General features: G+C 44.0%; 1 protein-coding gene across 4 annotated transcripts in view; it reads right to left on the reverse strand.

Moving 5' to 3' along the window:
• kif21b (kinesin family member 21B) overlaps window positions 1-11,441 on the reverse strand; it is a 55,719-nt gene extending 44,278 nt beyond the window's left edge. For all 4 annotated transcript variants that reach the window (XM_052076238.1, XM_052076236.1, XM_052076237.1 and 1 more), the window contains exon 1: window positions 11,007-11,441. In XM_052076238.1, coding sequence (XP_051932198.1) covers window positions 11,007-11,047 — 41 coding nt within the window. In that variant the 5' untranslated portion in view covers window positions 11,048-11,441. The remainder of the gene's footprint in view (window positions 1-11,006) is intronic.
• Between the last annotated feature and the right edge of the window lie 5,807 nt (window positions 11,442-17,248).

A 17,248-nucleotide genomic window follows, 5' to 3' on the forward strand; every position in this document is an offset into this window, starting at 1 on the left:
CAAGCCTCACCCTAGCCTCATGTAATAGAATTGTTTTATGTTGATGTCCACAAATTGTGGGGGGTGGGGGGGGGGGGGGGGGATTTCCTAATAAACAGCAGTTGTCAGTTGGTCAACCTGAAGGGCAATAAGAACAATTACTTAAAGGTCATTTCACAATATTACCATAGTCAGCTTCAAGATAACTATTCATGAAATCATGGGAGAGAAACAAAAATGTGTGACAAACTGGCTACGGCTGTCAAACTGCAGTAACCATCAATCGAATGGATGCTCATCGCTCGTAGTTACACGCGCATCATCAGAGCTGATTCTGGGTCAATCCCCCTCATTTCCGCTCAACCCCCCTCGCCTCCATCATTCCCGTCTGCTCCCCCCACAGGAGGAGGAGGAGGGACGAGAAAAATTCAAATTAGCATCCTTTCCTGTTTTCATGACAGATGGCCTTGACAAGGTCAGAGAGGTGCGAGACTGCTTGAGTCTAATTAACTCCAACATTGAACACGTTCGCAGACTACAGTTTCTGAGTTGGCATGTGAAGGACTAACACGTCGTTTGCTTTTATCAGTCATGAGAAACGAACGATGAGAACCACAGAACTAGAAAGCAAACATATTGGCATATAACGGTAGTGTAGCAACAAAATCAGTAACTGCCAATCTGTGTGAGTCACTCCATGAAATAAATCAATAGGTCAAAAGCAATTATTAAAGTACCATAGAAATTAAAGTTAATTAAGTTTATGTTGGCTCGCCTTCAGAAGCCTTCCCACCTCACTTGTTTAGATAATACGCCCAAGCTGCAATCAACGGTGGTAAGGTAAGCTTCTTTTTACAATTGTACAACTGTTGAAAATGTTCAATGGACTGTTCGGTTAAAGTTTATAAATTTCCACAAGAGAATAGCGTTGAATGTGTATAATTGTATTTCTTACAGATTAAACGTGGTCTTGAGTAATAGGCTTCGTTTTAAAATAAAGAGGTATGAAACACATTTTAGATGCATGTTTGCAAGAAAGGGGTACTTGCCTTTGGGCTGAAATGATTATGTCACTTGTAGATGGGTAATGCCAACATTTTAAAATGAGCAGGGGATTTCAAAAGATGATGAAAGAAATGAATTGGCAGATTGATTGGATAGAAACCAAACAACATTTGAATGCAGACTCCAAAAATGAAGCATGAAGCAAAAAAGCCATTGGCTAACTATAAATAAGCTCTGTGTTACAAAATAAAACACTCATGAGCCACCAGAAGAAAGAGAAGTGAACTCACCAAAGTACAGTAGATGCCTCAGAGCTAAAATATGATTCTCTGCTTGTGGACATTGAGTTTCCCCAACAGGGAAAATGAGACGTGTGTTTTTTAAAACAATTTACATGACACTTGAGATGAAGGCCTGGGTTTTTTTTGGGGGGGGGGGGGGGGGGAACCTCCCAAAGGCCAAAGAAAATGTTCTCCAAAGATGAAAGCACAAACTCTCGAGACAACATACACTGCAGTTTATGAAGGGCAACAAACAAAAGGCTGGAAAGATTCATTCTCTGCCTCATGACTGGGGCAATAGAAGTTGAGCAGATGCCATCAACTGGCACAAAGGCACCCTTTGAAGTGGCTCAGAGGCCCAACAAATAACAATCATTCCAGTAAAAAGTTCGATTTAAGAACCCAAGAGGCAAAACGTTTGTTCGAAGAAGCACTTGTGACACCGCTTTATTTTATTTTTTTATTTTTTTTGCGGTCAAGTCAAGAAGAAGATTTTGTACAGGCAACGCCTCCCACAAGTCATACTTTCATAGCCACAGTTTATTTATGTGTGCGTGAAACACTGCTTTAGCTGTGGCCGCGGCCACACATAGCAGTCGTCAATCTTCATCATCGTAAATAATATATGGAATGCATTTTCCTTCATAAAGTCCTGAGTTGCCTCACAACATCAAAAAGCATGGAAGACCACTCAAATGGGGTGATGGCTAAAGCATTCCTTGGTTTCCCCTTTATGACTCTTTCAGGCTAACTGAATGCTATGATGTCAACCGGAGAACAGGCAGACCACCAAATTCATAATAAAACTATTTCATTTCAGTTCCTCATTTGGTGATGAATGAAACGTGTACAAGTGTATCTCTATTATTTGTGTTCACAACAAAACAAGCTCTTAGACAAACTCCAGCAGCGATTAAGCTACTTAGCATTGGAGGTGATTATTAGCCAGCTGGCCAGCACAAGCACACAAACACACACACACACACTTCTGTACAACCACACTTTTGCAGACCACTTCACCAAAAGTTTAATCACAGTCTAACACTTAACACTGGTTGGTGTTAATCCTAACCAAATGGTAAACTTTATCCTTCTATTCAAACCTGTAGAGTGCAACACAGTCGCCACTTCACACAAGACAGACACACACCCAAATTTTTCATATCGGCACAGCAGATTCTGACAGTAGCTACAGTGGAGCGTGAACCTTATTGCACAGTACACAACATGGCCCAAATTCCGAGATGTATGATAACATGGCGAACACGTGCAGCCGTCACAAATTATTCAGGCGCACGATGGTCCTCCTCATAACCACATGCAAACCCTTACCCCACATGCACGCTCTCCCACGCACATGGTATGCTATTTGCATGTTTACAGCAGCCCTTTTCACAGCCGATATTTTACAACCATGCCCAGCAGCCCCCCCCCCCCCCCCCACAGACTCTGCTTCACCACCCACCCCTTGTCTTCCTCTGACTTTATTGGCAAGTGTGTGCAAACTCAGCACAGAGCACAAAGACCTGCGCTAGCGTCACACAGCATCCTCTGTATACACTCACCCGGGAAGTGCACAGTTAAAAGGGCCTGTGTTATGCCCTCTATCTCTCTCTGAGAACACACACACACACACACACACACACACACACACGACCTGTCAGTTTATGTGTAACCACAACAACACAAACTGCTCCAAAGAAAATATGCAAAGTGTGTGTGCAGATGATGGGGAAGAGGACGCATTGGTCACGGTTCCAATGATCCAAGTAGAAGTACTCTGTATAGGGCGAACTACTCTACCAAGGTCAAAATGCAGTTTCTTATGAATGGTCTGACCCAAGTTGACTGAAAACTTCCACTTCACACCCCATAAACATGTTTAAAAAAAAACAAACAGACATGATCAACAGTTTTTACATAATTCCCAAGTCCAAAGTCTCCACTCTGAGACGTTTGTGATAAAAAAAATAAAAATAAAAAATAAGCACATCATATTTCTGTGTTCAGTGATGCCGGTAACGTGTTTGAGTAACCGGTAATTCATTCGAGTCATCATATAGTAACGTACGGCTAAAGCGTTAATATTTTCAACATTGTAATCAGATTGAAGTTACAATTCAAACTCAAAGTCCGTGACGATATCATGACTTTAGTGAAACAGTGAAGGGACAATGTTGCCAGAGAATTGCCACTGGATTGCCGAAGTAAGATCATCAAATGTAGCCACGGTAAGCACTCGATATGCAACAAAACTGATATTTCTTGAGTCATAAAGCCGAGAAGGAGATTGGAAAAACACCCACTTTTGCTTACCAAAATAACACACAGCAAACAGCTGTCCATTATGCAACATCTCCCGGATGTAATAAAGTGGATCAATTTACATCTTGAACTGCAAAGCATTGTGGGATGCGGTCAACTTTGCCATCGTTTCTGGGGGAGTCCCAACTCATGTTGGATGAACAAGAGATTGGCATTTTCAAACTGGAAATAAAATTTCATGAACAGTGGATTATCTCAAGTCATATAGATAGGAACTGTATAACAAGGCTTAGTTATAAATTCGTCATGGGCGTATAGGGAGGCGACATACATTCTGCTTAGGTCAGCACTTAATCATGGGGTTGAAGCAGAGTCAGCCACCATCCCACACTTCAATTAACCTAATGTGCATGTTTCGTACGAGCGAGATTAAACGCGGTGAAAACTTTGAAACTTCTTGCAATAAGGGAATAGTGTTAAAGAAGCATGGCGGGTGGGGGGGCTTTCCTCCATTGAGACTGAAATTCATCTTTCGATCGAGATGAATCACGTCAACGGAGAAGCTCGCAAAGCAGCCGTTGAACAGGACGTGCGCATAGTTCACGAGTGGACCGACAGGAAGTCATTCTGCAACAGCAGCAAACCACATGAGGGGCGGTTCTACCATGCACCAAAATGCAACATCTCATTTTCCAGCGGCATATATGCGACATGCTAATAATCAGGGTAGTTAAACACCGCCCTGTTGGAATCTGAATAAAACGTCATCATAAATGCAAGTATACGGCCGCGTATCGTCCCGAGGCCATGAAAAAATGTTGTTGAGTGTCTCGGCTTGTTGTAGCTTAGCGACTCCTTTGTCCCTTGTTTGTGCCCTCAGTCTGACACGGTCTGCTTGCAAAGCTCCATTACACAACAGTCAGCTGTTTTCAAGCAGGTGACGGACACGGCACCTACGGCTCTTTTAACCCAGACAACCCCTTAGTTAGTAAGTTCGTATTATTATGAAATCCCAGCGGCGCCATAATAAATTAAGATCACAATTTTTGATAATTGTTGAATTAATTTTGAAAAATAGATGAGGAAAGGTAACATGTTCAAAAAGGGAATGATGTATATTTGATTTTTGCTGAATAGATCTTGGGCGGCCCGGTAGTCCAGTGGTTAGCACGCCGGCTTCACAGTGCAGAGGTACAGGTTCGATTCCAGCTCCGGCCTCCCTGTGTGGAGTTTGCATGTTCTCCCCGGGCCTGCGTGGGTTTTCTCCGGCCTCCTTGTGTGGAGTTTGCATGTTCTCCCCGGGCCTGCGTGGGTTTTCTCCGGGTGCTCCGGTTTCTTCCCACATTCCAAAAAAAACACGCGTGGCAGGCTGATTGAACACTCTAAATTGTCCCTAGGTGTGAGTGCGAATGGTTGTTCGTTTCTGTGTGCCCTGCGATTGGCTGGCAACCGATTCAGGGTGTCCCCCGCCTACTGCCCGGAGACAGCTGGGATAGGCTCCAGCACCCCCCGCGACCCTAGTGAGGATCAAGCGGCTCGGAAGAACTGAACTGAACCATATCTTAATGTTCATAAACAATCATCATCTGGCTACTTACGATTAAATAAAAAAATAAATGTTAACATTCTTCTGTTTTTAATTCTTAGTGAGTCCGTGTCCCATCAATGGGGAGCTCATTTTAGAACAGACACATGTTGTCCTTGGGGCTAACTAGTACCAACTGGCGGCATTTTTATTTGATCGTTTTTTCGGACAATGTACATTAATCAGAGCAAGCATCCAAGCTTGCAGTGTCTCTTTCGCCTTGCTCACTCCCTCCTCCATACGTAACTGCTCGCCCCTCCCCTCTGGGCCCAAGAAGAAGAAGAAAAAAAAAAGAGAAGTTAATTGGAAGGGATTAACTTCAAAGAGGCGGCTCATTTACTTAACTCTGCAAGCAGCCAATCATATTGTGCAAACTGTCAAATTGATAAATGGGCCATGCAGACAAAAAAAATGTTGCTTGGGGTTGCACCACCAGTTATACTGCTAAAGGGGTCTTTTTTCCCCGACTTTCCTTTGAAAAAAAAAATTCAAATAAATTCAGCTATAACTGGAAGGTGAATCTAATGTTGCCAACAGTTGGACGGGGAGAATGGCGAGTGTTTAAAATGAAAAGACAAGAAAACCTCCCTCATCAGGTTTGTGGAAGACATTTTCCCACGGATGGGTCTAAAATATTTGCCTGGGTTGACGAAACATAATGGCTTAGCCATTGCACCATTTTTCCCTAAAAAGTCTATGCCATTCATCCGATCAACTTCAATTTCATTCGCCGCTCATTTTAACTACCGCTACGGCTGAATTTCCAACACGTTGATATTTCAGTCAATGTACCTGTTGTTGGTACTTCGTCTTTGGAACAAATTAACACTTGACGCCTTCAAACTTTAGCAGGAGTAAAAGGTCTAAAAAAAATCATCATTCCAGCCATCGCTGCGTTTCGGTCAATCGACACGCAGGGGGTTTGTTTACTCGCAATGCCATCACAAATTTGGTCGAGGACTTTCTGACACCCGGACGTAGTGCCACCCTCTTTGCCATTCTAAACATTCACCCAGGACTGTTGCTTCTAAACGGTTTGGCGGGCAACAACAACAAGAGAGAGGCATGTGATCGTGAGGGTGAAGAGGAAGTGATGCAAAACTGCGGACAGCCGACACGGTCGGGTGTGCTCCATGTCATGTTTCCTGCTCGTACCCTTCCCCCACTAGAGATGCTTCAGTGCAGTTCTTACAGGACTTTGCGGAGGAACTGCAATGCAATGTAATGTAATTAGTCGGGGATTTGTTTTATTTGTTGAGGTTATGGAAAATGATGACTGATTTGAGATCAGAACAAAAACATTGCATTTTGGTGCGGTTGGTTGTTTTTCTGGCAGCGGATCCACATTTGCGGAGTACGTATGGTGTAGCGGACCTCGACGGTGATGCGATTGAGTGCGGCAAAGTAGGAGCACTCACAGGAAACTGGCGAGACCGGTAGCCTACACAGGACACACGTCCAACAATAAAACTTTTTTCACGCTGCCATTTACAGCTTTTTGGGGGGGGGTCAGCTGGGAGGGGCCTCACTTTTGTCCAATATCTCATTATTTTGGTGATGTGTGATGAAATTCTCCATATGCCTCCCTTCAGCTAATATGCTATTATTTTATCTGGGTTAAAAAAAAAGAGTCATAAGTTTCAGGAACATACAAGGGATGCATTTATTTGTTTGCTGACTTGATGCTCTTATAGTCTCGCCTCCTCGCGGTTGTCGCCAAGAACTCATGAGGCGACAAACTCGGTGATTCCTCGGGGGTCATAGAGCTTAAATTAGAGCGAGAGAGGCTCCTCGAGGAAAAGACTGTTAAGGGGAGAACATCTATCAGCCATCACAAGGTCAAAGACCACAACGCCGCTAAACAGTCTTTGTGTCTATTTACGCTTGGCTGTACATGCTGACTTAGCGCTTCGGTGAGAGTGACTTGCCACTCTGAGACGAACTCCTTGGCGGAGTTGCCGTGAAAGACAGAATAGGATTAGGCCCTAACGGATCGACACGTAGAGGGAAATGTTTGCGCCGCTCCTGTCGTGTTACTGAAACTGAATTGCTGACATTTATGTGAGCGCATTCGTCCTTGGGGGCGCGCGCATGAAGCATTCAATTTGGGGCAGACGTTTGGCGGACACCCTGGGAGGTGAGCTGACTGGGGTCGTCCCATGACGGGGTGGGCAAAAGTCAAATTGCCATGTCGTGAAAAAAGAGTGCGCCGTGCTTAACAAATCATATTTATAACTTAAAATGGATGAAAACGGTGTCATTCCGGCCCTTTGTTTACACGATTGGTTCGTTTCACATGCAGATGACAAAGTTCACAAGCAGATGTCTGTCACGCCGGTAGTTGGCAGTAGAAACGCTGCAGGAATGCGCACCAACTGCTTGTACGCCAAGACAGAATGGTCTTTTGAATGCCAATCATCGGCATAGGCAGTGCTGTGTAAAATGGCAAACATTTTACAATGTGACATCATTAATTTTATATCCTGATCATTTATATGCCAGATGTCATATCTTTAGGGGCGGCCCGGTAGTCCAGTGGTTAGCACGTCGGCTTCACAGTGTAGAGGTACCGGGTTCGATTCCAGCTCCGGCCTCCCTGTGTGGAGTTTGCACGTTCTCCCCGGGCCTGCGTGGGTTTTCTCCGGGTGCTCCGGTTTCCTCCCACATTCCAAAAACATGCGCGGCAGGCTGATTGAACACTCTAAATTGTCCCTAGGTGTGAGTGAGCGTGGATGGTTGTTCGTCTCTGTGTGCCCTGTGATTGGCTGGCACCCGATTCAGGGTGTCCCCCGCCTACTGCCCGGAGACAGCTGGGATAGGCTCCAAGACCCCCCGCGACCCTAGTAAGGATCAAGCGGTTCGGAAGATGATGAATGAATGTCATATCTTTACTGAAAATGACACTGGCACTACATCTCCCAGCATGCCTCACAATCCAAACAGGTATGGCCTGGTAGAGTGGTTTGTGGACAGAACAAGGAGCAGAGACATATGGAGAAGAGTTGGAGAAAACAAGGACGACTAAATCGCGCCACATGGAGGAGAGTTGATTTTGAAATCCAAGAACAGACTTGAGTTGGACCGTGTACATTTTTTGCTCATTGATGAACTTGTGTTTGTTTTCCCGCAAGCTATCGACACACTCGCAAAGATAATCAAGTTAGATTTTTGTGGAACCTTTGACCCCGAGTGGATTGCTCCTGCAACGCTGTTCCTTTTCATGATGTCACAATCGCTCAAACTGATGAAGGGGATACAAAAGATTGCTTGGCCTGGGTAACCGGCCAGTTGGTGTTTGTGCTCATGTTTCATCATACATAAAGTGATATCGTCAACTACATGCATTTTAAAGTGACTTCAGTCATTTTTTGATAGTCTGCGTCAACAGGGATTGTTTTTAACACCATTCCGTTTTTATTAGGCCTCAGCAGCAAATAGTATTCAATGCACTGTGCGTGTATACTGTATGTATGTGTCAGTGTGTATTTGGATGCATGTGCCCTATGTGTAATTGTGTCGCTAGCAATTCTTCAAGCAGCCGCCTTTGAATGCAGGATTGTAGGTCATGTCAGTGGTCATTGTTGTGCGAAGCCGGCCCAGACATTCAGGAAATGGACACCGGCGACTCAAGACTGGGTCGGCTCTCGCTCCGACCTCCCCGCCCTCCCTGCCGTGTATGCTCATTCACGCACGCTTTAAGCAGCCTGGCCTGAGGGCACCACAACATGGGACCAATTACAAAACTCAACCCCCCCCCCCCCCCCCCCCCCCACCCTCTTATCGTGGCCAACTTTCTCAGGTTAAAGCCCGAGAAGTCAGTGCCCCGTGTACAGCAGGAAGTTATCTTTCTTCACATGCTTATTTGTGTGCGTCTCATTTCCTGTCAAACATACATTTGGTGCCACTTAGGGAGCGCGTAAATACAAACACATGGCTGAGAGGAGCAGTGTGAGCTCACCCACCAACATTGTCATTACACAAAATGTGTTTAATTACAATATGAGGCTCTTGTTAAGACGTTGGAGAGGGTGTGTGTTACTTAAATTACTATATAGTAGGACTTGGAAATTGCCTGCACAATTTTTAAGGGGCTTAAGGTGATAGTTTGGACCTGGAGAGGATTAATTCTGTTTCTATTAACGGTATTTTCCAAAGGGAATTTTTTTTTTTTTTTTTTTTTAGCTCAAGCGACACAATAATTTTTCTTTCCATTCTCTTTTAGTATCATTTTATACAAGAGTGATAGCTTCTTTGTTAGAAGAACTGCCGGAAGAGATGAATGGTATTTCACTTCATTCCAATGAGGAAAATAGATTTGACATGTCAGTCAATTGCACTGTGGTCAGCTGTTTAGCACGTCGGCCTCACAGTGCAGAGGTGCAGGGTTCGATTCCGGTTCCGGCCTTCCTGTGTGGAGTTTGCATGTTCTCCCAGTGCGTGTGTGGGTTTTCTCCCGCATTCCGAAAACGTGCATGGCAGGTTAATGGAACGCTCAAAATCGTCCCTTGGTGTGAGTGTGAGAGCGGATGGTTGTTCATTTGACTACACAGCGATAGGCTGGCAAACTGGGTGTCCCCCACCTTACTGCCCAAAGACAACTGGGATAGGCTCCAGCGTGCCCGCGCCCCTTGTGAGGATAAGCGGGAAAAAATGGATGGATGGATGTCAGTAAACGGAGTTACATTTTAAGAGGGAACAAATAAAATTGTAAAAAGGTTTTTGTAGAATAGCATGTCAATCAGCATCCCAAAATGGATTTGCTCAACCTTGTATGAGGAGTACCGTACTGTAAAATCATTTGTCACACACTGGCTATTTATTAAAAATACTTATGAGTGAATGCCATTTGATGGCAGCTGTCATCTTCAAACAAGGCTACCACTTGCTCTTTGTTACTTCAATCAATACCTTTAGTTGAACAGCAGCCACCAGCTGGCTCAGAGACTTCACTTTTTTTTTTCTTTGTTTTTTTTTTTTTGTCAACACAACGGCCCTCCCCACTTCCTGTTACTGTCACTGTGAGCAAGCACAAAAGAGTTACACTCAGCTGTAAATGGAAAAGTGACTCCGAAACTTGCCGTGGGGAATCAGGAACTGAAGCACGGCTCATCTTAAAAGGGTCTCCAATCCCCCTTTTAAGCTCATTGAATGAGTGCCTCACAAAGTGGGGGCTCAAGAGGGTCTTTGGACAAAATGTAGGTACAGTGTACAGCAGTGGTAATCACATTAGTAATGAGATCCATACAAACTGGCATTGTTTTCATGTAAACAAAAGGAGATGGAAGTGTTTTTATTTCAAAAGTCCAGCAAAAGCATATCCATATGAACATGTTGTATTTGGTGGTGGGGGGGTGGCAGCAATATCTCCTCATGTGAATACAAAAGCTGCTGAGCTGTACTGTCCAAGCCTGGAGGTGCTTTTTCAACAAAGGCACCGTCTTCCAAGCTGGGCCTTTGTGCCCAAATGGGGGGGGGGTTATAGAGCAGGCTCCAGTATGTGTACCATGATAATGGGAAACATACAGTATATCTTAATGATTTTGCGGAGAATAGACATTAATGAGCACTCTTTCCAACTGCCCGCACCTGGCTGCAGTTGTCCTTGTGACACTGGCCCCATATTCAATGCAAGTATTCCGCTCAACATGCTGTAGAGGACAGCATCGAAATGCAGATGTAGTGAATGTGGCACATGCACGCACACTTTATCAATCATATCCATAAAGTAAAGCTAGCTCACCTTGCAATATCATTCAAAATGTAAAGACAGTCACTCAAGACTGGAATGCGTGATGCTTCAGACTGATGGCCGGGGGGCACAGACACAATGTGGTCTACAGATCTCCACAAACAGAAACACATGCAGGTAAAGAGAAACGATGGGGGCTTACCTCAATGCAACCTTCACGCAGCAGTCACCCTGGCTCGCCATTGTCTCGTCCCAGGTCCCACGCGGGTCGTGGAGGATAACAGCTCTGTTTGGATTCAGTGGTTGGCCGCGGTGTTCTGCAGCGGCATGAAGGAGCGGCGAGGCGGCGGCGGCTCTCGGCGTCTCAGTTCAGCGGGAGTTGCCGTCAAGAGCTGCCCTTTAACGGCTGCCTCTCCCGAACTCTTGTCTGTTTCACCCCCGCGGTGGAGCTCATCTTGTCCGAGTCGTCTGCGTCCGTCACATTGCAGACTTGAACCTGTTTATGTGACAACAGTGTTATGGTCACTGAGTCCCCGTGGCTGCATGTTGTCTGCTGTACAATTGATCGCGCCTGGACACAGCAACGCAAGTAACGCTCCGGTAACGCACGGCAGGCTGATTGAAAGGCGAGACCATTAAACTCAACCAGAGAGTGCTGCATTCAATGACTGTCGGAATGATTTAACTCACGCGCAATGCATCCGGACATCATTTGAAGTCGTCTCTCACCACCATTTAGCTTTTGGGGGGTATACTTCTCAAAAATAAGATTCATGCATGGTACATTCTATGGACTTTTTTTCTGCCGTGAAAATTAAACTGCAATGTGAAAAGGAAAGTCAAACTTGTCCACTTGTCGGATGACTGACGATCAGTGAATGCATCATGATTACATATGATTGAAAGGCATTTTAACCAACTGCTGCAGTGTTTTCGTATCACTGAACCGCCCAGCAACACACGCCCACAACGTGAGACCACGCCGACATTATAAAAGGACCGGCTGTGCTATTAGAGTTGTTTCACTGCAGACAACAAGGCACGGTGATTCAATGACGGTTATAACAGCCCGAGGTTAAAAGTCCAAACTCAGACACTTTATGTCCTTGCTTGTTATCTTTTTTTTTTTTTACAGAATAAGGAGTTATATTTCTCTTTGGGTTGCTCGGAAGTTACACGCAGCGCCACTTCCTCCTGCTGAGTAAAAATATTCAGAAAAGGAAGTCCTTTCTCTTTTGTCTTTTCAATTTCCAGATTGGCGTCTTTTTTTCCGTTTAAGCGTTAATGTTGAAATGTACAATTTGTTTTTGAATGCCCCTGAAGTTGTACTATTCTAAAACTTATCAAGGTAATAAAAAAACGAAGATTTTGCCTATTTTAAAGACGTGTAACAATAACCCAAGAGGCTAACTAAATTCTATATCTGTGCATATTCATGAATGCTGAACAGGGAGCCATTATATTTCTGTGCCTTGCTCAAGGGCACATCAACAGTCATGCTCAGTGATGGAAATAACAGCATTTCAAATAAACTCCATTGCGGTACAAAGTGTTACTTCCTCAGCAGTGTGTAAAAGAATACATTTTTTAACCATGATAGCATGTTATAAAACGTAGAAATATAAACTCAGTTTGCATGCTTGAGGAGCTTATGATTTAGTGGGTGCTGAACGGCGGTCCAGGTGGCTATGTAAGTGCTACACAGGCGACGTTCCCCGGAAGCAGTATTGGATTCCGCACAAGATTAACATCCAGTTATGAGGATAAAGCTTCAATCCTCCTAGATCTGCTGCTAGGAACTGGGCGGCCTGCACAACAGCCATGGTCAACACACAGACACACACACACACACACACACACACACACACATGACGACGACATAACTAGTGTACAGTAGCTGATTGTCCTGTGAACTTCACATGGTAGTTACATAAGGACGTAGCTCTGTTTGATCACCAAGTTTAATTTATTCCTCTTGGGGCATGTTCTTAAACATAACAAATTACTACCCTGAATGCCACCTCCTCAGAAAAGCACATAACAGTGTGGGTTGCAAAATCCCCCAAACGTTTGAGTTTTGTAATTGCTACAATGTGCTCCCTAATCCTTATTTCCAAGGTGTGGTGGTGATATGTTTAGTCAATATACAGTATGTTCATAATGTAGAAAAGCAAAACCTCTAGGCTCTATCGGGAATGGCACTCCTGTGCAGTTTGCATTTACCGGTACTTCCTCCAGCTAGAGACTTAGAGTCATAATTTTGCCATCACAAATCATCTTATAGTTATTTTGCAAATGTCCAAAGCACCCAGTGGATGCAAAATCTCATTTTGGATCACTGAAAAACTGCCACACTATGAACAGCTGAGATCCAATACCGGCACTTTTGTAGCACCCTCCCACTATAACAGAACTGGAGCCCCGCATCTGCAGATGTCATCTTGATGGCCTCAAATAATTTTGAGCAAAACATTTGCCTTGTTTTGAACAAATGTGTAAGTAAACTAAGACGTAATCATAATTATTTGAGTATATGCATATTTTTGTTTGGTGGTGCACTATAGGATTTTTCCCAACATAAAATATGTCCATAATTGGGTTCAATAAAGATTATAAAACACTATTATGAATATTTGGCATCGTCAATCACATTAGATTAGTCCATTGAGTGTTGAATACCAGCTATGGAACGTTTTTCTCCTCTCCCCCTTGAGAGGGCGACTCAAAAAGAGGCCATGAGCAAAAGATGGAAGATGAGACTGCACCCTAATGTATTCCCCCCATCTTTATTCTTTGATGTCTCTATAATCCCTCACATGCATTTTCCATATTTGGCTTTGAAGCTGCTAAAGCTAATCTCTCATACTCTCCGCCGGAACAAAACTGCCTGAATTGGCGCTCATCTGACTCAAATGAATGGCCAAGTGAGAGCCGGGGATGTTGAATCAAGAACAGTTGTTTCACTTTCCTGTCATCCCCTCCGGGGCAAACGTGGCTGGGTTTAATGAGTGTGTGTGTGTAGGCACGTTGAATGGTGTGTGACAGAGGGGCCACTTATGTGTTTTAGATTGAAGTGTGTGTCAGATGGCAGAAAGCGCTGCAGTTCCTATAGTGACACTATCAAATTTCAAAAGAAATTTCACAATGTACAAATGTTCAATCCAATTAGGTCTAATGCAAGATTGTATGAAAAAAAGAAAACAAAAGATACAATATCCATCCAACCATTTTCTATGCATGTTATCCCCATTCATGTCATGGGTGAGCTCAAAACTATCGTATCCGACTTTGGGAGAGAGGCAGAACTCACACTCACCATTCACATCATGTACCCACCCCTGTTTTATTTTGTATCCATCCATCCATCCATTCTCCGTTCCGCTTTATCCTCACACGGGTTGCGGGGGATGCTGGAGCATATCCCAGCTGTCTTCGGGCAGTAGGCAGGGCACACCCTGAACCGGGTGCCAGCCAATCGCATGGCACACAGAAACGAACCATCTGCACTCACACTCGCACCCCTACGGACAATTTAGAGTGTTCCATTAACCTGCCAGGCATGTTTTGGGAATGTGGGAGGAAACCGGAGTACCCGGAAAACACCGACATAGGCCCTGGGAGAACATGAAAACTCCACACAGGAAGGCCAGAGCGGGGATCGAACCCACAATCTCTTGTATATTGTCGTTATCAACAATTTATTATTTTAAAAAATAGATAAATAATACAATACAATTCATGAGTTGTCCTTTTTTTTTTTGTTGCATGAAACGAAACCAAACCCGTGTTTGCTCATCCCACCCTAATGTCAGATATCAGCACAGTAGTGAGTAATAAACACTCCACTATGGACGAACATTCCGGCTCTTGTGCCATCGGGCACAAGCTGACCCACACTTTGCTCCATATCTGCCCAGCCTCGGATGCCCCCCGCTGGGTTTGCCAATGTGTGGCGGCGGGTTTAATGGCTGGAGGGAAGATCGTAGTGGCTTGCAGTGGCCTCAGCAGTCTCACTCATTGAGAGACTTACTACCCTATTACAAAGAAGTGTGTGCGCGTGCGTGCATGTGTCTCTATATGTGTGTGTGTGTGTGTGTGTGTGTGTGTGTGTGTGTGTGTGCGTGTGTTCAGAGTACAAAGTCAACAAAGAGTAGTTGTTCCCTGATGGTCAGCTACAAACTCTTGGCAAGTCCTCCTCACGCTCATTCACAAAAGACTAATAGAGTCCATCTGTGTCACATGACACAGACGAGGAGGCCAAAAGCCCCCACAGCTGTAGCTACAAGCTTATACTGCGGCGACCTTCCATTTTCTATACCGCTAATTTTCACTCGGGTCACGGGAGTACTGGAGCCGATCTCAGCTGACTTGGATTCACCCTGTACTGGTCAGCGCTCAATCACGGTGTTTGTGTGGACAAACAAGCATTCGTTCTCGATGGAGATTCAAATCAGTACGACAAATTGTCATACTTAGCATTTTGGTCATTTAGTTTTGCTTAGCAAGAGGAACAAAGTGCAAGAAACGCCGCTCGACGTGCTAAGGTTCAGTTTTACACCACTTTAGAAAAAAAAAATGAAATAAAGAAAAGAAACATCCTCCTGGTCATAAAGTGAAATACTGTTGAAACCAAAAGGAAGCATTTCAATTTATAATATTTGGATTGGGTGCCAACTGAATCATTCAGTGATGTTAATTCAATCTAATCGCTGGCTTGCTGTTGACAATTGCACGACTTGTTTCAAAGTTGCATCAGTGGATTGTTTTATTCACTCCAGAGCATCAATTTCAGATTTTAAAAATAGCTGACAACAAATCTACGTCGGGGCTGTCTGACAAGATCAACAGAAACTGCCAGGCAGGTGTAAATTTGATGTAATTTTATGTAAAAAATACTCATAGTCCCCTCCATCGTCCTGCCTTGTTTCTCTGAGGGGATTCTGCACCTCGTTTCTATGGAAACTGTCTTTTAAGCAGCCATGCAGGAGGAGATGCTGAGCCGGTAGAAAAGCCTCTTTGTGTTGACACACCAGATAGGTCCAAAGGGGATAGAAAGAGAACTGGGGAGCTCGAAAGTTTGTCAACTCTGTGTGACTTCCTGTTTTTGCATACATTTCCGATTTAAGTCCTGAAACTAGATCAAAAGAACTTGAATGAAAGTTTTTTTTCTTTTTTAAAGATTAAGGAGTTGTATTCAAGAAAATGAAATACTATCGATTTAGTTGGGTTTAATTCAGCAGATCCATAGATTTCCAAATTGTTTATCTGGAAAATACTTCACTTAAGAAATTAAGAAAACCTTTATTAGTCTCTCAATGGAGAAATTCCAAATTTACAGCAGCAAAGTAATGAAAGGAAGAAGTAGAACGAGGATCAAAGTGTCCTTTCACCAGTGGGTAAAAGACGTCATGCTGAAAATGTGCACACGTCTGCTACAAGCTAAGTTTTGAAAGCAAACACGAAGCTGTAGCGTCCATTGACGAAAAGAGATTAGTTCACTTCTCCTGTCCCACGTAATCCGCTTCAAACTCCAAGCCGCGACTCCCAGTTGCAAATCCGCCATCGGCGCTCCGCACTAACGCTCCTTTCTTCTCATCGTCGGCTGCTCAAGCCTTACATCCATCCAGCCGCAGACCGTTCAACAGCACCGATCTCTCCGCTGAACAAAACGGGGCTGTGAAAAATGCTGCCCATTACAGGCGCAAGACACAAGCGCCCCGGGACTGTCCAGAAACGACAGTCAAATGGCGCTGACATTCCTCCCAGTCAAAAACAGTGCTGGTGTACCCATGCTGCCGAGAAGGCGCAACCACCAAGCACAGAGTCTCCTCCTTGCTGGCCGTTCACGTTTTAGCCAAAATGCAAATAACGTAAGACAGTAATTTGCTATGGTTGAGCGGGGCTAAATAAATATAGCTTAAGCCGTTTGGAAACGGATGTGATGATAAACATGAGGTTGATTATTGTGTGCACCTGGGAAATTCGTCTCTTCACATTACGGGTGAACACAGCTGACATTGCAGTGAACATTCCGTTACATTCAAGCATTCTGATACAAGACCCACTTTTGTCATCATGCTAGGTCGCAAAAACTTCCACTTGTAGTTTAAAGGTCATCATCTAACTTGCTATTACTGGTAGCAAACAAAAAAAAAAAAAAACGACCAACATAGAGCAAAACAAGACAGCTAATTTATTTATATGTGATAAAAATATGTTTGCTAACTATTTGCATGACCTCGATGGTGTTTAAATTTTGAAGTTTCAATGTCGGGCTATTTGTAAAAATATTTCAACTGTGCCCTTAGCTGAACATTCCTGCACTTTGATTTTGACTTTAAGTGCACAATTTATATCAGACTTCCTTATGCAAGGGAAATTGGTTTCATTGAACATATAAAACTTTTGAGTTGCATATTACACAAGCATGCACTTTAGTTACCG

The sequence above is a fragment of the Hippocampus zosterae genome, chromosome 9 (assembly GCF_025434085.1).
Source record: "Hippocampus zosterae strain Florida chromosome 9, ASM2543408v3, whole genome shotgun sequence".
In the NCBI taxonomy this organism is placed as follows: domain Eukaryota; kingdom Metazoa; phylum Chordata; class Actinopteri; order Syngnathiformes; family Syngnathidae; genus Hippocampus; species Hippocampus zosterae.